This window comes from Mastacembelus armatus, chromosome 23 (genome assembly GCF_900324485.2).
Source record: "Mastacembelus armatus chromosome 23, fMasArm1.2, whole genome shotgun sequence".
NCBI classification, from domain to species: Eukaryota; Metazoa; Chordata; class Actinopteri; order Synbranchiformes; family Mastacembelidae; genus Mastacembelus; species Mastacembelus armatus.
The window spans coordinates 1,333,474-1,355,265 of record NC_046655.1 but is presented as its reverse complement, the minus strand read 5'-3'; the positions used below and the strand labels follow the sequence as shown (position 1 = coordinate 1,355,265).

At 40.9% G+C, this 21,792-nt stretch overlaps 1 protein-coding gene across 1 annotated transcript; it reads right to left on the bottom strand.

Moving 5' to 3' along the window:
• Positions 1–92: 92 nt before the first annotated feature.
• gys2 (glycogen synthase 2) lies at positions 93–19,979 on the bottom strand. Its single transcript, XM_026326788.1, has 16 exons — positions 19,474–19,979; positions 18,054–18,235; positions 14,115–14,306; positions 13,791–13,976; positions 7,864–8,008; positions 7,594–7,711; positions 7,319–7,439; positions 7,082–7,188; positions 6,930–6,989; positions 6,699–6,777; positions 4,605–4,718; positions 4,298–4,424; positions 3,851–3,946; positions 3,577–3,740; positions 3,302–3,382; positions 93–638 (listed from the first exon to the last, which is right to left on the bottom strand). The coding sequence occupies exons 1-16, from the start codon at positions 19,595–19,597 to the stop codon at positions 420–422; spliced, it is 2,115 nt and encodes a 704-aa protein (XP_026182573.1). The 5' UTR covers positions 19,598–19,979; the 3' UTR covers positions 93–419.
• Between the last annotated feature and the right edge of the window lie 1,813 nt (positions 19,980–21,792).

The window sequence follows — 21,792 nt, the reverse complement described above, 5'->3', positions numbered from 1 at the left end:
GAGACTCACTTCTTACAGTATATTTGGCTGTACTGATTAACATGGTTTTGGACTCATGCATATGTTCATCCATGGCCATGTCTCCAAAAGAAAACTACAGGCATTTTCACAAATATTTTATTCTCAACAAATCCCATACTATTATATCTGTTCAACACAAGATTACATGAAAATAACAAACATAGCCATCCTGGGGCTACTTTAGTATTTTCTTGTCAGGTACTATTAATGCTAATCATTTCCAAATTGCCTTTTTGTAATTGTTTCAAAACCACAAACTTTCAAAAGCCTTCTTTTCAGGTGCTGTAGTTTCTAGGGCTTCAGTGTGGCCTGTCAGCAGCAGAAGTGGGAGTACAGTCTGATTGTGACATATTCATGCACACCTCGGGGAAATAAGCTGTAGCCAGTGACGGTTAATCTCAGTTGCCAGATTCTCCTGGTTGCTTCTTCTTTCCTTCTGGCACAGCGCCCAGCACAAAGGGAGGCTTGATATTCAGCCGGTCCCTCTCGGCTTCCTCGTCCTCATCATAGGGCTCATCATCCTCATCCTCCACGTCACTGTGATGGGGAGTGGAGTGGAGGGAGGCTGAGGGAGAAGGGGGCACTGAGTAGGGCCGGGGGTAACGAAATCCCTCTGTCTGTGATGATAAAGCAGTCCCGGATATTGTAAATTATTCTGATTTTTTTTTTTTTTAGCATTGCTGTAAATGCAGCAATTGGCTGCTTCTCTTTGCAACATCACAGATCCCAAACTTGCCCTCTTCTTAGAAAAAATTCTGTTTTTCCTTTCTTCCTTTGTTTTGATGAAGCTACAGTGGGTACGGAAAGTATTCAGACCCCTTTAAATTTTTCACTCTTTGTGTCATTGCAGCCATTTGCCAAAATCAAAAAAGTTCATTTTATTTCTCATTAATGTACACTCAGCACCCCATCTTGACAGAAAAAAACAGAAATGTAGACATTTTTGCAAATTTATTAAAAAAGAAAAACTGAAATATCACATGGTCATAAGTATTCAGACCCTGTGCTCAGTATTGAGTAGAAGCACCCTTTTGAACTAGTACAGCCATGAGTCTTCTTGGGAATGATGCAACAGGTTTATCACACCTGGATTTGGGGATCCTCTGCCATTCTTCCTTGCAGATCCTCTCCAGTTCTGTCAGGTTGGATGGTGAACGTTGGTGGACAGCCATTTTCAGGTCTCTCCAGAGATGCTCAATTGGGTTTAGGTCAGGGCTCTGGCTGGGCCAGTCAAGAACCGTCACAGAGTTGTTCCGAAGCCACTCCTTTGTTATTTTAGCTGTGTGCTTAGGGTCATTGTCCTGTTGAAAGGTGAACCTTCGGCCCAGTCTGAGGTCCTGAGCACTCTGGAAGAGGTTTTCTTCCAGGATATCTCTGCACTTGGCCGCATTCATCTTTCCTTCAATTGCAACCAGTCGTCCTGTCCCTGCAGCTGAAAAACACCCCCACAACATGATGCTCCCACCACCATGTTTCACTGTAGGGATTGTATTGGGCAGGTGATGAGCAGTGCCTGGTTTTCTCCACACATACCGCTTAGAATTAACGCCAAAAAGTTCAATCTTGGTCTCATCAGACCAGAGAATCTTATTTCTCATAGTCTGGGAGTCCTTCATGTGTTTTTTGGCAAACTCTATGCAGGCTTTCATGTGTCTTGCACTGAGGAGAGGCTTCCGTCGGGCCCCTCTGCCATAAAGCCCCGACTGGTGGAGGGCTGCAGTGATAGTTGACTTTGTGGAACTTTCTTCCATCTCCCTACTGCATCTCTGGAGCTCAGCCACAGTGGTCTTTGGGTTCTTCTTTACCTCTCTCACCAAGGCTCTTCTCCCACGATTGCTCAGTTTGGCTGGACGGCCAGGTCTAGGAAGAGTTCTGGTCATCCCAAACTTTTTCCATTTGAGGATTATGGAGGCCACTGTGCTCTTAGGAACCTTGAGTGCTGCAGAAATTCTTTTGTAACCTTGGCCAGATCTGAGCCTTGCCACAATTCTGTCTCTGAGCTCCTTGGGCAGTTCCTTCGACCTCATGATTCTCATTTGCTCTGACATGCACTGTGAGCTGTAAGGTCTTATATAGACAGGTGTGTGCCTTTCCTAATCAAGTCCAATCAGTTTAATTAAACACAGCTGGACTCCAATGAAGGAGCAGAACCATCTCAAGGAGGATCAGAAGAAATGGACAGCATGTGAGTTAAATATGAGTGTCACTGCAAAGGGTCTGAATACTTATGACCATGTGATATTTCAGTTTTTCTTTTTTAATAAATTTGTAAAAATTTCTACATTTCTGTTTTTTCTGTCAAGATGGGGTGCTGAGTGTACATTAATGAGAAATAAAATGAACTGTTTTTGATTTTGGCAAATGGCTGCAATGACACAAAGAGTGAAAAATTTAAAGGGGTCTGAATACTTTCCGTACCCACTGTATATCTTTCCTCACTCCCTTTCATCCCTTACTTCCTGTCTTGTATGAATATATTTAATAAAGAACTGAATCCCATCGTAAGTCCACAAAACCAAGCTTATATCAAATATGAAAAACACATCTCAGACACATAGTAGCAAACAGAGCCCTAGAATCAGAGGAAGAAGAACAAAAGTAAGAGGGACAAAGGAGCACAGCAGTGTTCAGCCTCAGCACATTACAGTGATGTCTTGCCAATCATCCAAATGTTATGCTGTCAATTAAAACCTGACAAATATGGATAAAATCCAAGTGTGCATTGTGTGTGTCAGTCAGTACATGACAGGTTCTCATGTAAAGGCTTGTGGTGTTAGATGGAGAATGTGCTACAACAGTAATACCTTTCCAACATAAAATGATTAAGCCCAGAAGGTGTTAGAGCATATAACTGTTCTGTGAAGCAGTGAACTGAAGGTTTGCATAAAAAAGGCCAAAATCATGGATAGCTACATAACAAGACTATGCAACAACAAACCTGACAGTGGGTGAGTACTGGTTGCTGGTATAAATATAGACTGAATGATTACACAGATAGATGGCAGGTGAATGTGGACAGAGGGAAAACTGGAACAAAGACTGGGTTAAATCAGAAAGGGAGCCAGGTGAGCATGCTCAGGGCAGGTAATGAGCAAGGAATACCTTGAACAGAGATCAGACAGCAAAGTGGTAGTTCACCAAAATAAAAGTCTTATTATTTAAGCAGCTGCACAGAAAACTAGCAAATCCAGATGAAATTCCAAAATGTAAAAAATGCTACCTATACTGTCCCTAATTTAGACCAACAAAGTTTCATAAAATCATGTGCAGTATTCCTCACCCTCAGAGGGGCCATGGGGTCCATCTTGAACTTGTCTGGGAAAGCTCTGCTGAGTGCAAGATGGCGGGCATGTATGTAGAACTGTCAACCACAAATCAGCAGAGATACACAGTATCAGTTAAAGCTTTTTAAAGGCAATTTAGGTTTATAGTACAAACTACAGCATAATAGAAAAACTGGTTGTTCCCCTGTGTCCATCACTCTAATACAAAGCATGTTAGAATCTTCTTCCTCCTATCAAACAGCAGTTTTTTGCTCCTGCAGCAGAGACAGACCCGGCCCAGGTATCTCCAGTCCAGCAGGTCAGACAGCCTCTCGGTTCGGTTGCGTTGGATGATGCGCTGACGACGACTCTGCTGGCAGAAACTAAACATGAACTGGGTCAGCTGGTTACAGGACTCCTCAGGGGCACGGAATCGCCGGTCCACAATGTAGATGCCTAGGTGAGAGATGGATGAGTAGGAGAGGGGAGTGTGTGTTATAACTAAGTGGCTGTAAAAGGTTGTGATTCTAGGCTAGGCTGTGTTTGTGTGTGTGTGTACTGTGTACCATAGGCAGCAGGATCTGAGATGTGCTCCTCCATGAAGCAGCCAAAACCAGACAGGTTGGTGGTCACGCTGGGAATGCCCATTACAGTACATTCACCTGAAAGACAGAATGCAGATCAGGAAACACAAAGGATGTTTTACAGCTGCAACTGATTTCATTTCAACTCTTTTGATCAATGAAGTGCCATTTTTTAAGAAGAAATGCCAAAGATAGATGGATTCAGGTAAGAATTCCGCATACAGAATGCAGTAATATTGGGCATAAGGGTAGTTAAACATGCACAGAATGTCTTATTGCTATTGCAGTAGTTATTATGCAGAATACTGAAGTCTGGTTCAGCTCTTATAAGCTTCAGTATTGCAAAGATTGCCCTGGCTCTGTATTTCAGGAACATGAAGTTTTTGTGAGAGTAGATGCACAATGTGCAGCGTGACAGTAGAAGGCTACCAGGTGTGTATCCCCATGGCTCATAGTAGGAGGGGAACACTCCAAGGTTACAACCACGGACAAAGTCCTCGTAGTCCATTGGCAGTAGGGGACTGGTAGAAGACAGGAACTCAGGGTGGAAGATGATCTAAAATGAGGAGGACAGAGACTGAGAATAAAATAACCAGGTAGTGGAAAGACAAATAATCATAAGTAACTAGTGGGAATCCGCCACTAATGTTTTAGTTATGATACTTCCAGTGGTTAATTATGATACAAGCAAAGGAGGAAGTTAGGTGAAAGAAAAAATACAAGATGTGCTGTCTACCTTGACGCGATCATTCCTGGAGTTGAAGAGGCCGATGCGTCTCACATTTGACAGGATTGGATCTGTTGAGTCTTCCAGCATATTGTGAGTGGTCACTGGAGGGAGGCTGTGTCTCTGCAGAACAGTGCAAAGTATGTGTTTACAAGAGTATAACATACAAGTTGGAAGAGGGATACAGTAGGTCAAAATGTTCCAATTACTGTTAAAATTATATTCATGATTAGATTTTTTTTATCACCAAAATGTCAGTTTAGAGGGTTCAAGGTCCTGAATAATGTCATCCTGGTTTGACTTTTTAGGATATCTGTTATGAACATTTTGCTCATTGATTTTTACTTTGATTTTCACTTTGAAGCTTGTGTTTACGTGCCCATACTGCCAATCAATTCTCCCTGGGGGATAATAATGTTAATCAGTCAATATAGCCATTACATCAAGATTAAAGACTGAATGATATATTAGTGTGTGACTCCACAAAGGAAAAGATTCATGTGTTTTAAGCAGAGAGCACCAAACGCTTTAGCTTCTCCCAATTCTATAAATGTGTGTCTCTGTTGAGGAGACACACATACATGAATTTCCATTCATGTAAATGAATTGCCTGCATTCCTGTACTAAAGGTCATGTAAATATAAACACACATGCCTAATGCAGTGGAATGAGGAGAAATAACATAATGAGTGTTTGAGTCAGTGGTGTGCTGCTGGCAACCTTTCAGGGTGTGATTCAGAGAAGTATTGATCAGCACAGGCATTATCTAAACCCTGGGTTAATTATATTTGATTACTGACTCACACTAATACAAAACAAAACCAGCAATTCTTTTACAAATTTTACAAGATTTCCTTTCATTCCCTTTAAAAGAAATATAAGTTCAGGAATCCACCAGAGACGGATGCATAAAATACAAATAATATGGTAAAGCAATTGTTATTTAAACATCCCACCATGACAGTAATAGTGTCCAGTTACTCAACTAATTCTGATTCTAACTGCTATGTCAGGGTATCTTTTAGTCACCTGAAATATCAGAAACAGACAGCATTTAATTTAACTATTATTAACTATTAAATGATTAATTTTCCTTTCATTTTACTACTTACAAGAAATATCCAATTAAATTATTAGGAAATTACTGAGATCTAAGTTAAATGTTTTTTTAAGGTAACTGATTTCTTGGTTCCAAATGAATTTGTTCCCTAGATATTCCCATTATCTATATTATCCATTCCTTAACCAGGGTCACGGAGATCTGTTGGAGCCTATCCCAGCTCTCTTTTGGGGGAAAGACAGGGGTACACCCTGGACAGGTCACCAGTCCATCACAGGGCCACATAGACACATAGAGACAAACAACCTCACACATTCACACTCACCATACGGTCACTGCACAGATCCAACCCGCTGAAGCAGTTACACACCACTAGTTTCAGCCACTCCAAGTTAAGGTCATGAATATAAACATGACCAAATCTACTGAATAGACCAAGTCTAAACATAGACCCAGGCTCATTTTCTATGGAAGCAGGTTCAGAAATAATACAGATTTTCAGCAGAATGACTTTGTCTGTCAAAACCAGGTGGGCGGTCCAGTTACGGGCGATACAGCAAACATCATAGCTAACCACTGTATCCTGGATATTTATGCCAAACAGCTCTAAAGTGTTGAGACAAACACAAGCTCCGCATCAAATTCAACATGGACACAGGTGCTTAATTGCTCATAAAAACTTAGAATTTCATTGTCAATGCTAATAATATGATGAGCAACTTCAAATTTCAAAAACGTCATCCAGCCAGCTCAAAACAGAATCTCCTGATAAACTTTCCCTTTCTATTTCATATACTAAACTAAGCAGGGCACCACAAACACTGGTTCTGTCTGTCATCACTCATTACTCACTCGTTACATAGCTGTAGGGCAAGAGGAACAGGTAACATTAATACTGAATGAGCAGCATTTAACAAAAAAATTTACACCATAGTAATATCAAATGGGCCAGACTTTGGCATCAAGCAGGACTCCAGAAATCTTGGTAAAATCATAAAATCACTCTTAAAAGATGAATAAGGAGCAGAAACAGGCTCCAGTACCTGAGTAGCGTAGATGGCTCTTTTCATTATGGTAAAATCATCTCGGTCCAGAATAGAGTTCATATCGGGGATCTGCCCTCTGAGTACAGAGCAAACAATAAAACAACCAGTGGAAACCCTATATGAGCTTTATTTATGGAAGAAGTCCAGTGTTGATGTACACAGAAATTTGACATCAATGTGATCTCAGCAACGCTGCAGTTTAGATCATCCATACACTTATATACTTACTTTAACAGAGCGCCATAGAGTTTTTTTCCAAACTTCTCCTTCACAGTGTGAGCTGTATCCCTGCAAAAGACAGATGGAATCATGCCTTACAAATGCTGTTTTCCTGCTTAATCACTGCACCTGGATCTAGGCTGGCATGTACAGTGTCATACCAGAGCTGTTTGCGTACTGCCTGCCCCTTCAGTGACTCTACATTGAAGTTGTTGGTTTTGGCTGGCATGATGAAGAAAACAACCACTGTCATATCATTTCTGTGGACCTGCGAGGAAAAACAGAGAGGGTAGCGTGGAAAAAAATAGGGGGCAATTACAAAGACTAGTAATTTGTACAATAATGTGTGTCTAAGTATGCATACAGCATACTGAATGAGTGAAATCTAAAGTCCTCACCCGCAGCAGGTAGTTCAGTCTGGACAGTGATTCAAGGAAAATATCAGCTCCCTTGTTGGAGAACTCATAGCGTCCAGCGATGAAGAAAAAAAGGGTTTTATCCAGGTTGAAGTCCAGGTGACTGTCAGGAGGATAGGAATAGATAGAGATATTAAATTCTATATCTATTCTGTAGAAGAAACTAAATTTGAACATTTGAGGAGGTACCTTACTTATTCAAAAGCACCAGGTTGCCTCTAAATGATATAGAGCTCTGAATAAAAGAGCTCACTCACCCATAAAAATGTCCTCTGACGAACTCCTGGATGCGGACCTTGTTGGTAGAATGCAGGTTCTGAAACTCATGCATGGCTGAGAACTTTTTCACGTTTAGCCCATTCGGGGTCACCACATCTGTACCATAAAGACAGCAACAGGTGGGCTGAAGGTAAGGGCACTCAGCAAAACTCTGGTTTCTTTTTTACCAAATGTTAGACAGGTAGATAGACCAGCAGAGTGACCAACTAAAACACAAACTCTTTACATATGAGGAAAGACTTTCAAACCTGGCTTCCTGTGCAGCATGTGGTTAGCCTCCACTGCAGTGATCTGTGAGACTGTGGTGAAGACATGAGAACAGTGAACTGCTGCTCTCTCTAAACAGTAGCGATGATAGATCTGTCTTTCACCTGCCTCTTTGTCAATGTCGAACTACAACACACATGCCCAAACACAAACACATGCACACACACAAACAAAAAAGGGGCCATTAACTTTGCACATTTTCTCTCTGTCCTCTCACTCTGTATGTTTCTGCAGGTATTTCTGCACTCAGAGTAGTGTATTTCTGATGTGTATTTACTGCTAACTGTGGTGAAAAGAATGCATGAAAAGGATTTCAGAAATTTCTGGGCCAGCGAGACATTAAACTGTCTCAAGGACCAGCTTCCAGTTGGACCTAAGACTCCTTGATGAGCTGGGTGGGTGTAGGGGCTCCGGAGATAGGCTAATATGGGCAGGAGGGTAGCAAAGCAGTGTCTGAAGAAGCTCACTATTATGCAAACAGAGAACAAGATCAGGAGGACAATCTGGGGGCGAACTGAAAGCAGAGGAGGCCAAAGCCGAAGCCACAAGAAGCGTTGGCATAGGAGAACTCCTCTGGAAGGCAGGAGGCATCTGCGAGATGAGTTCCCAAGTACGGCTGTTGGGGTCACTGTTGAACAGATGGTGAGCCAGTTTCTCCACAGACATAGTTAAGGCTCTGAATGGGTTTTACTAGATTACTTTTTTAAATAAATATTGTGCGATAGGCAGGGAAAATACACAGGAGAAACACAAACAGTATCTTGTAAAAATGAAAAGGTTCACTATTACAGGGTAAAAAGCCCAACAAAGTATGTGTATCCAGGAGAAAAGTCTGATAATAATTCCAGGGCAGGAAACAAAATGAAGAAACAAACAGTAAAATCCAGGAATTATGTCAACATAATACACAACAAAACAAACCTGCAACTGAAGACAGAATTACCGGGGCTCAAATACACTACACAGGGAATGCTAACAAGCTACAGCTGCAGCTATTTCAGACATGAATGACAAAAGTAAAACAGATACACTGGGGAACAGGAAAAAGTCACAGAACAGGGGTGTTGAAAGACAAAAAGATGAGTAATAATTTAGTTTCTCAAACTAATTTATATAGTATACAATTTCATTTTGATTTCATTTACTTCTCATTACTATCAGGATGTCCCAGTATCTCCATAAAAAGTCTCCAGTTAATCCAGAATGCTGCAGCCAGAGTCCTGACAGGAACTAGCAAGAGAGATCACATTTCTCCTATATTGGCTTCTCTTCATTGGCTCCCTGTAAAATATAGAATTTAAAATCCTTCAACAAATACAAATCCCTTCATGATCAAGCTCCTTCATACCTTAAAGACCTCATAGTACCATATTATCCCAATAGACCACTTTGCTCTCAGAGTGCAGGTCTACTTGTGGTTCCCAGAGTTTCCAAAAGCAGAATGGGAGGCAGAGCCTTTAGCTATCAAGCTCCTCTCCTGTGGAACCAGCTCCCAGTCTGGGTTCAGGAGGAAGACGCCCTTTCAACTTTTGAGGTTAGACTCGTAAATATGGGGAAATTGTTATTCACGTCGGCAGCAATGACACCCGATTACGCCAATCGGAGGTCACTAAAATTAATGTTGAGTCGGTGTGTAACTTTGCTAAATTAATGTCGGACTCCGTAGTTTTCTCTGGACCCCTCCCCAATCTGACCAGCGATGACATGTTTAGCCGCATGTCGTCGTTCCGTCGCTGGCTGTCTAGGTGGTGTCCAGCAAACGATGTGGGCTTCATAGACAATTGGGCCACTTTCTGGGGAAAATCCGGTCTGATAGCGAGAGACGGCATCCATCCCACTTTGAATGGTGCAGCTCTCATCTCTAGAAATTTGGCCGAGTTTCTTAGCCGACCTAAAGCCTGACAATCCAGAGTAGGGACCGGGATGCAGAGACTCAGTCTAAAACGCTTCTCTGCAGTTTGCTTAGAGCCGCCGCCCCCCTCAAACCACATAGAGACTGTGTCTGCCCCTCGAACATATAAATCAAATAAATCAGAAGTTAACAGAAGAGGAGTTATTCATAAAAACTTAATAAAAATTAAGACCACTCCTCTTATTGAACAGAAAAACAGAACTGTCAAATGTGGATTATTAAATATTAGGTCCCTTTCTTCTAAATCTCTGTTAGTAAATGATTTGATAACTGATCACCAAATTGACCTACTTTATCTTACTGAAACCTGGTTACAGCAGGATGAATATGTCAGTCTGAATGAATCAACCCCCCTCAGTCATAAAAATTATCATGTTCCTCGAAGCACAGGTCGAGGTGGAGGAGTAGCTGCAATCTTCCACTCAAACTTATTATTAAACTTTCATCCTCAGAACAATTTTAACTCATTTGAGAGCCTCACTCTTAGTCTCTCACATACAAACTGGAAAACACAAAAACCAGTTCTACTTGTCATTGTGTACCGTCCACCTGTTCCTTACTCAGAGTTTTTAACTGAATTCCCAGACTTTCTGTCTGATTTAGTGCTTAGATCAGATAAAGTTATTATAGTGGGAGATTTTAACATTCATGTAGATGTTGAAAATAACAGCCTCAGCATTGCATTTAATTCTATATTAGATTCAATTGGTTTCATTCAAAATGTTAATAAACCCACCCACTGTTTCAATCACACCCTTGATCTTGTTCTGACCTATGGCATCGAAATTGAACATCTAATAGTTTTTCCCCCAAATCCTGTTTTGTCAGATCATTCTTTAATAACTTTTGAATTTAAAATGATGGATCATGCAGCATTTGGAAGAAAATTCCACTACAGCAGATGTTTATCCGACAACGCTGTTAATAAATTTAAGAAAATGATTCCATCTTTATTTACATCTATGCCAAGTATAAACATAGTGGAGGGCAGCTGCTTCAATCCCACTCCCTACCAAATTGATCATGTTGTTGACAGCGCTGTAACCTCACTGCGTGAAATGCTTGATTCTGTAGCCCCTCTGAAAAAGAAGTTAGTGAATCAGAGAAGACTAGCCCCATGGTATAATTTACATATTCGTACCTTAAAGCAGGCATCACGAAGGCTGGAAAGGAAGTGGTGTTCCACAAATTTAGAGGAAATTTTTCTAGCCTGGAAAAACAGTCTACTAACATATAAAAAAGCTCTCCGTAAAGCCAGAACTGCATACTATTCATCACTAATAGAGGAAAATAAGAACAATCCCAGGTTTCTTTTCAGCACTGTAGCCAGGCTGACAAAAAGTCACAGCTCTGTTGAGCCCAGTGTTCCCTTAGCTCTCAGCAGTGATGAATTTATGAGTTTCTTTACAAATAAAATCACAACTATTAGAGATACAATTCAGCAGATGCTTCCTATACCTGAAATAAATGAATCTTCTAATACAGTAGCTCTTGAATCATCTGTAGGACCTCAGTTATGTTTAGACTGCTTCTCTCCCATAGATCTCTCTCAATTTACATCAGTAGTTGCTTCACCGAAATCATCAACGTGTCTCTTAGACCCCATCCTGACTAGAATGCTTAAAGGCACCCTGCCATTAATGAACTCATCTTTATTGGACTTGGTAAATTTATCTCTAGTATCAGGCTACGTACCACAGGCCTTTAAGACTGCAGTAATCAAACCTTTACTCAAAAAGCCTAGTCTTGATCCAGGAGTCTTGGCTAATTATAGACCAATATCCAACCTGCCATTTATTTCCAAAATCCTAGAAAAAGCTGTTGCTAAGCAGCTATCAGACCACTTACACAGGAATGAACTATTTGAAGATTTTCAATCAGGATTTAGAGCACATCATAGTACAGAAACAGCACTGTTGAAAGTTACCAACGATCTTCTCTTAGCCTCAGATAATGGACTTGTTTCAATACTTGTCCTCCTAGACCTTAGTGCAGCATCCAACACCACTGACCACAACATCTTATTACAGAGACTGGAGCATGTGATTGGTATCAGAGGAACAGCGTTAAAGTGGTTCCAATCCTATTTATCGGACAGATTCCAGTTTGTTCATGTCCATGATGAACCTTCCACACGAACAAAAGTTAGTTATGGAGTTCCACAAGGCTCCGTGCTAGGACCGATTCTGTTCACTCTGTACATGCTTCCTTTAGGATATGTCATTAGGAAGCACTCTATTAATTACCACTGCTATGCAGATGACACTCAGTTATATCTATCTATTAAACCTGTTAACACAAACCAGTTAACCAGACTTCAAGCCTGTCTAACTGACATAAAGGCCTGGATGACCAGTAACGTTTTACTTTTAAACTCGGAGAAAACAGAAGTCATTATATTTGGGCCAAAAAATCTCAGAAATAACTTTTCTCAAATAATAGCTACTCTAGATGGCATAACCCTGGCCTCTAGCACTACTGTAAAAAACCTTGGAGTTATTTTTGACCAGGGCATGTCCTTTAACTCACACATAAAACAAATCTCTAGAACTGCATTCTTTCACCTGTGCAACATTTCCAAAATTAGGAACATCCTGTCTCAAAATGATGCAGAAAAACTAGTCCATACATTTGTTACCTCAAGGCTAGATTATTGTAACTCATTATTATCTGGATGTCCCAGTATCTCCATAAATCTCCAGTTAATCCAGAATGCCAGAGTCCTGACAGGAACTAGCAGGAGAGATCATATTTCTCCTATATTGGCTTCTCTTCATTGGCTCCCTGTAAAATACAGAATAGAATTTAAAATCCTTCTCTTCTCATACAAATCCCTTCATGATCAACCTCCTTCATACATTAAAGTCCTCATAGTACCATATTACCATATTATCCCAATAGACCACTTCGCTCTCAAAGTGCAGGTCTATTTGTGGTTCCCAGAGTTTCCAAAAGCAGAATGGGAGGCAGAGCCCTTAGCTATCAAGCTCCTCTCCTGTGGAACCAGCTCCCAGTCTGGGTTCAGGAGGCAGACACTCTCTGTACTTTTAAGGCTAGACTTAAAACCTTCCTCTTTGACAAAGCATTTAGTTAGGGCTGGCTTCAGGTAACCCTGAACAATCCTTAGTTATGCTGCTATAGGCCTAAACTGTCCGAGGACCATCCCCCCCCCCACCACCTTCCCTTCCCTTCCCTTCCCTTCCCTCCCCTCTCTTCCTCTCCTCCCACCTCACATGTATATTCCACCATTGAATGTTACTAACCTTGTGCTCTCTCTCTCCCCTAGTTTGTGCTCTCCCTCTCTCGCTCTGTCCTCTCTCTCTGTACCTTCTACAGGTGTCCCTGGTCCTGGAGCTGTATATTGCTGATGCGCAGTTACTGGTCCCACCAACCTGCAGTGTCTATCTGTTGTTTATTGTTGCTGTTCTTTTCTCTCTGCTCTATCCACTCACCCCAACCGGTCGAAGCAGAAGGCCGCCCAAACTGAGCCCCGTTCTGCTGGAGGTTTTTTCTTCCGTTAAAGGGAGTTTTTCCTCTCCACTGTCGCCAAGTGCTTGCTCATTAGGGAATTGTTGGGTTTTTAGTTTTAGTTTTTGTAAAGTGCCTTGAGATGATTTGTATTGTGATTTGGCGCTATACAAATAAAATTGAATTTAATTGAATTGAACTTAAAACCTTCCTTTTTGACAAAGCTTATAGTTAGGGCTGGCTCAGGTGACCCTGAACCATCTTTATAAGGGATTTGTCAGGTTCTATTTCAGGTGTCTTGAGATGATTTTTATTATGATTTAGCACTATACAAATCAAATTTTATTGAATAATATATGGAGCATTTAAGCACTTCATCAGAAATTATATAGCTCTGAGGAGCGTCTTCAGATTAGAAAATAATACAATACCTGCTTCATTTCATGCATAAATAATGTGTGTATTTCTTGCAGTCTAGTTTCAGTGTATTTTCTGGTATTTACATGAACAACCATTCTGACCACTCACCTTGTCCAGATTATTGTAAAAGTCAACATTCCCAGCACAGAGATATCGCCCGAGCAGGGTTGCATGTGTAGTGAATACAGTTGCCATTGGAATTTTGCGTGATCGAGCAAGAATAAGCCCGGGTCCAGCCTGCCACTCATGGAAATGACCAATGATGTTGGGCTTGTCCCCGAGATGGTCTGTTAACTGGAACACAACATATGAAATGTGTCAGTGCTGGAAATATCAGTGTTTACCTATAGTACACAAAAAACTGATACCACTACCATTGATATTGCTAGAAAAGGATATTTAGAAACATAATCAGGCTGAACACCAGCTGACCTCTTTGAAAAACCAGGCAATCAAGGAGCCCAGGATGAGTGAGTCATTGGCTTCTCTGTCATGGTAGGGCAGGCCAATGTTGCATGTATCCCACAGGTCCCCCTTCCAGCGGTCCAAGTTCCAGGCGGCAGATCCGATGTCAAACAGGATCACATAGGGGCTGCCCTCAATCAGCCAACGCCCGAAATGAACCTGCAATCATCAACAACAACACAGGAAACTGTGTCAATACCCATTTATTCCTATCTAGGGTCACAGAGATCTGCTGACGCCTATCCTAGTTCTCTTCAGGAGAAAAGCAGGGACAATGACCCTGGACATGTCAGCTTTTAATATAAACTACATAAATAGTTTTTCATTTATCAGTTAACTTCACACAAACTGCAGTAAAGGGAACCAAACCTAAATCTTATCAGAATTTTTAGCTCTCCCCTTTGCCCTTAAACCAGCAGCAGTTCTTTCTGGTTTAACCTGCACACACTTTCTGTCATGTTTTTGATGAAGTAATTCTTTTTTGGGCTTAAGTTATCAGACAAAGAGTTTAATGAAATATAACACAAACAGGTAAAAGTTAAAATGATGGATAGACAGAGAACCCAGGAGTGGAACCAGGAAACACAGGGAACAGGAGGAGAGGAGTCAGGTTTGGCCTAATCGTGTTGACACCACACACGGGGATTCTTTAGACAGATAATTAGTCACGAAAAAGTTGTAATCGGGCCACGACAATGGAGGGATAAAATCGGACTTAAAATCGTCTGGTGTGTGCCCAGCCTTAATTGCACTTGTTTCACAGAATCTAAATAAACGGCTGACTTATTGAAAGTTAAAACAATGTAAATCGATTAGATGGTTTTGTAAATCCGCTGTAAAAAGATCTTTAATCATTATTTTTGAGTAGATCAAGCTAACGTCAGTGCTGTACACCAGCTAGTTAACAGCTTTTTTAAACGGAGACCTTGGTTGTTAAACAGTCTGTGATTAGAAAATTTAATGGAATTTCAAAAATGCTGTGCAGTGGGCTCTTTAAATATTTACGCGGTTGTGACGGCACGTCATGTGTAGTACGTCCGAATTCCATTCATACTACCCATATTAATACTATACAGAACGACCTACGATGCGATTTTGTACGCAACCGTACACATACATAGAGGTGGAGAAAAACTAAGGCGGCACAGGAAACTAATCAAAGCAAATTAACATAAAACTACCTGAAATTAAAAACAGGCAAAACTGGAAATAGAAGCCAAAATAAAAGTCCATAACAGGAAGTCCAAAATCAAGATCCTGACTGTTTCGCTTGGTACTTCGCAGTACCTTGAAGACGCTGCTTCAGTTCTATAGATTCAGGCTGTCTCAGTGTCTTCTGGACTTCTTTCTTGTTCCTTCTGAAAATAGTTCTTCATGAATTCTAGTGGGTTCTTTATGGGCTTTTTTACGCTGCAAAATAGGCTGCACAATGAACCTGGGATCAATCAGACACCTCATGGTGCTATGTGATAAAAATCTAAAACATCTAAAGTACCTAAATATTCAGCACAGTACTGTATATATGACAAAATAACATTTGGAATATGAAACTTTTTAAACCCAAGAAGCAGAAATGCATTCTGCATCATTTAACACATGCCTATGTAACTGATCTAATCTTTAAAACAGATCTTCGCTAGATCTGCAGTAAATCAAGATTGTGGTTGTGTAATGTTGGTTGTCATTTCCATCCATCCATCTGTTTTCTGCTGCCTAGCCAGGGCCGGGTCGCAGGGGCAGTGGTGTAAGCAGAGATGCCCAGACTTCCCTCTCCCTAGACACTTCCTCCAGCTCTTCCGGGGGGGATACCGAGGCGTTCCCAGGCCAGCCAAGAGACATACATAGTCCCTCCAGCAGGTCTTCCCTGAAGCCTCCTCCTGGTGGGGCATGCCCGGAACACCTCCACGGGGGGGCATCCAGGGGACATCCGGAACAGATGCCCAAGCCACCTTAGCTGGTTCCTCTCAAGGAGGAGCAGCGGCTAAGGGAGCGCCCAGCCACCCTGCAGAGGAAACTCATTTTGGCCAGTTGTATCCAAGATCTTGTCCTTTTGGTCAATACCCAGAGCTCATGACCATAGGTGAGGGTTGGAACATAGATTTACTGGTAAATCAAGAGCTTTGCATCCGGCAAAACAAACCAGACTCCTGCTCCATTTATACTGAGACTGGACAGCCCTTAGCAAAGGGCACGGTCGAATGCTTTCTCCAAGTCCACAAAGCACATGTAGACTGGTTGGGGAAACTCCCATGAACCCTCTAGCACCCTGGAGAGGGTATAGAGCTGGTCCAGTGTTCCAAAACCAGGGTGAAAACCGCATTGTTCCTCCTGAATCTGAGGTTCTACTATCGGCTAAATTCTCCTCTCCAGTACTCTGGCATAGACTTTCCCGGGAAGGCTGAGCAGTGTGATCCTCCTGTAGTTGGAACACACACTCCAGTCCCCCTTCTTGAAATGAGGGACCACCACCCCGGTCTGCCAGTCCAGAGGTACTGTCCCCAATTACCTCACGATGTTGCAGAGTCATGTCAGCCAAGACAGCTCAACAACATCCACAGACTTGACCTCATCCACCACTGGTGCCTTGCCACAGAGGGGCTTAGTTGTTTTTTTTTAATTTGATAATTTGATTGTCATTTATCAAATAAAAAAAAACATCAGCTATTATCACATATTCAGTAACTTGCATACCACCTTTATTTTATGGGAATAAACTGGGTCATTAATTTAGCTGGGGAGAAAATGGGTAAAAAATTTTCAATAGCTCTATGTACTGGAGTTAAACCCAACCTTTTTATTGCACTGATATTGGAGGTTCCAGGTTTAGCAAACAACCAGCATGCATCTTATAGAAGTGTATCTTACATTTAATATATAGATACCAGACACAGGAGCCTTTGTAGAGGTGATGGCCAATGTGTTGTGTTGGATTGTCAATGAAGCAACTACAATGAGAAGGACTACAACTGGACAAAAAAACAACTATAAATCAAAACAAGTAAAAGAATAAACCAAATCAGGTAAAACTCAATGCAAATCAACTTTAGAGACACAAAACAAGTAAAAGTCAAAGCAAAACAAAGAAAACTGGATGCAAATCAACTGAAAAGAGACAGAAAGTAAATCAAAGTAGATCTAAAACGAACACAAAAATGAATGTATGACCAGAAAAAATGACACAAAATGACTTGTGAGAAGCACTGTTGCCTCACAGCAAGAAGGTCCTGGGTTGTCAACCCGGCCTTGCTGTGGAGTTTGCATGTTCACCCAGTGCTTGTGTGGGTTTACTCTGGGTACTCCAGTTTCCTCCCACAGTCCAAAAACATGCATGTTAGGTTGATCAGTGACTCTAAATTGTGTGTGGTTGTTTGTCTCTGTGTGTCTATATGTGACCCTGTGATGGTCTGGTGACTTGTCCAGGGTGTACCCCTACCTTCCACCCGAAAGAGAGCTGGGATAGGCTCCAGCAGATCCCTGTGACCCTGGTAGGGAATAAGCGGGTATAGATAATGGATGGATAGCTGACTTGTGAGAGGTAGGGACCTTTTACATGGGCCCATAACATAATAATCTCTTCCCCACAAAAATGTCACCTTCCTGGATCACCAAGTTGTCTGGTGTATGAGCACCACCTAGTGACCAGTGATCAATCAGCTAGGCTGCATCTCCTTACTGTGGTAAACATTCAGCATGTTAAGACTGCCTGCTCTAAGATTCACAGTCTCTATAGAAATGTATTTAAATGTGTGTGATGACTCCCAGGTATATATTAAAATTTACACAAAACAACATAGGTACTGCTGATACTACAGGTACTACAGGTAATGCTAATTTTATGTATATAATGTAACTAAACTTCAAATGTATATGAAACATCAAGTATATTCCCACTCTCTCTTCTCCCACCTGGCAGCCGTTGTGGATGAGAGAATCCATGGCCTTCCTGATAGCAGGGTTAGGTGGCTCGCAGCCTTCCACCTGGGTCTTGAAGTTGTGTTCAAAGTATGGCCCCATCATGTAATAGTTCTCCCCCCATTCATCTGTTGTGATCCTGGCCTTGGTCTGAATCACTGTGTAGATACCTCCAACTGCAGGTTTCCACACCATGAAAGGAAAAAACAGTGTTTCTTAACTTCCTTTCACATCAACACACACACACACACATACATATATATATGTATATAATCACAAGACTAAAACATGTGGAAATGCTTTCCCAGTTCCTTGCTTGACAGCAAAAACACAAATATTGATATGAAAGACCAGCAACTATTGCTGAGCCCATGATGACGTCTAAACTACATCAGAGGACAGTGGTTATATAAGAGATGAAGGCAGAGACAACAGTAGAGATCCAACAACCTCTGAACTGTTTGACAACATGACCACATACTGGATTAGAAGCATAAAAACGCTAGGGTTGTATTCAGATCTCAGATATTACAATCTTCATTTTAACTAATTAATATGATATCTTTGGCCACCTTAGAAGTTGCATGTATAATTAAATGTACAGATTTTAAAAATCTTATAAAACACTCCCATACACCACAGGATATGATGTAATCAGGTCAGAGGTTTCATTTCAAAATAAAAGTTGCTGAAGTCATTTCCATTTCAGATTTCTACCTGGACAGAAGGTTGTAGTAACAGATTGCAGAAACATTGATATAAAATACACAGGCATGATCTCAGTGTCCTCATTGGTGGCAATGACCTCTGGTCTCTGAATAAAGAGTCACAGTTCTGCCGGCTTAACTACACGAATCACACTGTTAGCAGCACAGAGCTTAATCATCATATTCATTCACCACCAAATTAATTTTCTCATGTTTGAGTCTTTAATTATATTCTTGACACATAATACCCAGAGGGGAACTGACTAGCCAAATCTGTACCCAATCTATGTTTGTCAGTTATCTGCAGTTTAATGTTTAACTCTTTAGAGGGACTACAATCTCACTAGATTTCAATATTTGCTCTTGAAAGGGCAAAGAGTGACAATTTTACAGAAAATATTAGCAACACAGTTTTTAAAGCACTAAGCTTTGAGCATTAGTGGCCTTATTTCTATTTAATTGGTCAGGTGGAACAACTTTATGTTATATATTAATCCTCTCGGTTCATTGTGGCTGATTTTGGTCTGAAGCATCGGCTGAATTTAAACACATGAAATGAAATGTAAAAGTGAAATGTAGTTCTGCAATGCTTTGGACTGCCGTCTTACAGCTATGCATCAAATGAGTATGCATTTGATGTCAATTGGAAATTAAACAATTAGTACCTTTGTAAAGATGCAAAGCTATAGATTTCTGGTAAGACTAACCTTTGTTGGTGACCTCCCAGGCCACTTCAAAGAGCAGCAGGTCCTCCACAGGCAGCTCATCCTCCTCCCAGGCTGGTAGCACCCCGCTCAGAGACGTCATGGACAAGGAACGAGACAGCGGCATTTTGAAACGTCTGGAGGTCTAACAGACAGCAGATCTGTGGCAGTCTGAAGAGACTGAAGAGCTCAGCACTGGCAGAATGGGACCAGATAAGAGGAACTCAGGGAGGCAAAGAGCTCCCACCCCACCTGCTGTTTGTTATATCTGCATATTTGCCTTTCCACAGTTGTGAGGACACTCACTGATAATTGTACCATCACAACTACATGCCTACCCCCAACCATTAATCTAAACCAAATTTTAAGCTTAAACCTAAGACCATATCAGAACCCTGAAACAGCCATAAAAGGGACCAGGTTTTGTGGTGCCATGTGTGATGAATGGAGTGTGATCATGAAATGATGACTGAAAGTAGATTTAATATATGATCACAAATATACTTATACCCCCCCCCCCCATCTGTTATTTTTTTACAGTTTTCATTACAGTTCAACAAATACCTGCAAGCCTTTATGAAGCATATAACATGCAATGAGGACAATACAAAAAAAGAAACTTAAGTATAAAGATGCTTTTGTGAAAAATTCTCTAAATCCTTCTCTTCAGAAATGAATCATCTAATCTTATTTTATCTTATCTTACCTTATATTTAATCTTATTTTATCTAATTTAATATTATCTTATCCTATACATTCAGTTTCTTTAGTTTTGGGTGCATGCAGCTGTAAAAGCTTGCCATTTGATAAGCCATGCATTAAACCAGTAGTTCCCAAAATTTGATGCTTTTGACTTCTTACAGAAAGAATACAGGAAATACAGGTTGTGGCTCACCATCTGACTAGAACCAGAGTTGTAACTTTACAATGTTTCTGCAGTAATATATTATCTGGTACTGGGTGAATGATTGGAGCACAGCATCACACTGAGCTATCAACATTTCCAGGAAAAGCTGATGAATGATGCATTTCAGCACCTGTAGCCGTGGACAGCTCTGGGATGCAGACAAGGCCGTGATTGGCTGTGAGAAGGGTGAGCAAGAGGTCACCTGGTGGAAACATAAAACGTGTTGGATAGAGGGAAGGCGTTAGTACCTGCACAGTGGATGAACATTAACACTTTGAGCAGTGCTGTTTACACATACAGAGAGGATCTTAAGCCTGTGTGAAAAGATGAGACTGGTGGCTTTGGTCGTGGTGTGTGGGCTGATTGTTGGCCAGGATGGAGGGAGTGGTGTGGTAACTGCTCTTCCAGCATCTGACTCAAAGAAGACACAAGCAACAGGTGGGTGACCTGAACCCTAGAAAGATTTTATTTTACTATGGCATAAAATCTACTGTGCTCGTGTTTTATACAACCATACCACTGAATATTTATCCTTCAGTACATTTTAGAAGATAAAATTGTACACTAAAATAATGTTTCAGATTTCATTTAAAATGGTGTCATGATTAAAATCAGACGTATTATTACACAACAGTATACAGCCAAAATGTTAACGCCGTCATAATTAAACCTATATACATATATTATAGCTTATTAGTAGTATTATCATCACAGCATAAATACACTTCTTTTCCTCTTCGGTATACCAGTGTATCATTGAGAACTATGTAGGAAAAGTGTAAAATGTACAGCTTATATAACAATAAAGTAATTAAATGAATTTTTTTTTATTTCTTTGTTTGCTTTAATTTAGGTTGTTTCACTTGTAAAATATAATAATTAATGCTGATAGTTATTAATAGTAATAGTACTTATGGTAGTAGTAATAATTATATGATTTGTCATTTTTAATTTTCACATACTCCAAAAATGTGTCAATACAAATGGACCCAAAACAAAGCCTCCTGTTGGACATCATGGAATTGTGAAAATATATGCACGTGTGTGAGCATGTGTTTGTTTTTCCCATAATATGGAGACCAATATCGGTGTATAAATCGTGTATAAACCTGTTTATACACTCACATTATGAGGACTCAGCTTCTTCATGGGGACAAAATCCTGGTCCCCACAATGTACATCATTGAATTTTAAAGAGACATCATCTTGGTTTAAGGTGAGGGTTAGGGTTGGGGTTAGGCAAGGAGAATGTTTTACAGAAAAATATTACATTTTTGTTGGTTTTCAAAGTATCCTAGTGTTGTCCAGTAGCTGCACCGACAGCTGTGAGCTGATATTTCTGCTGTCTCCCCAGGACCAATGTCTGCGTTAAGGAGAAGAAGAGCAGGAGACATCCTCCCAGAGGACCCCAGTCT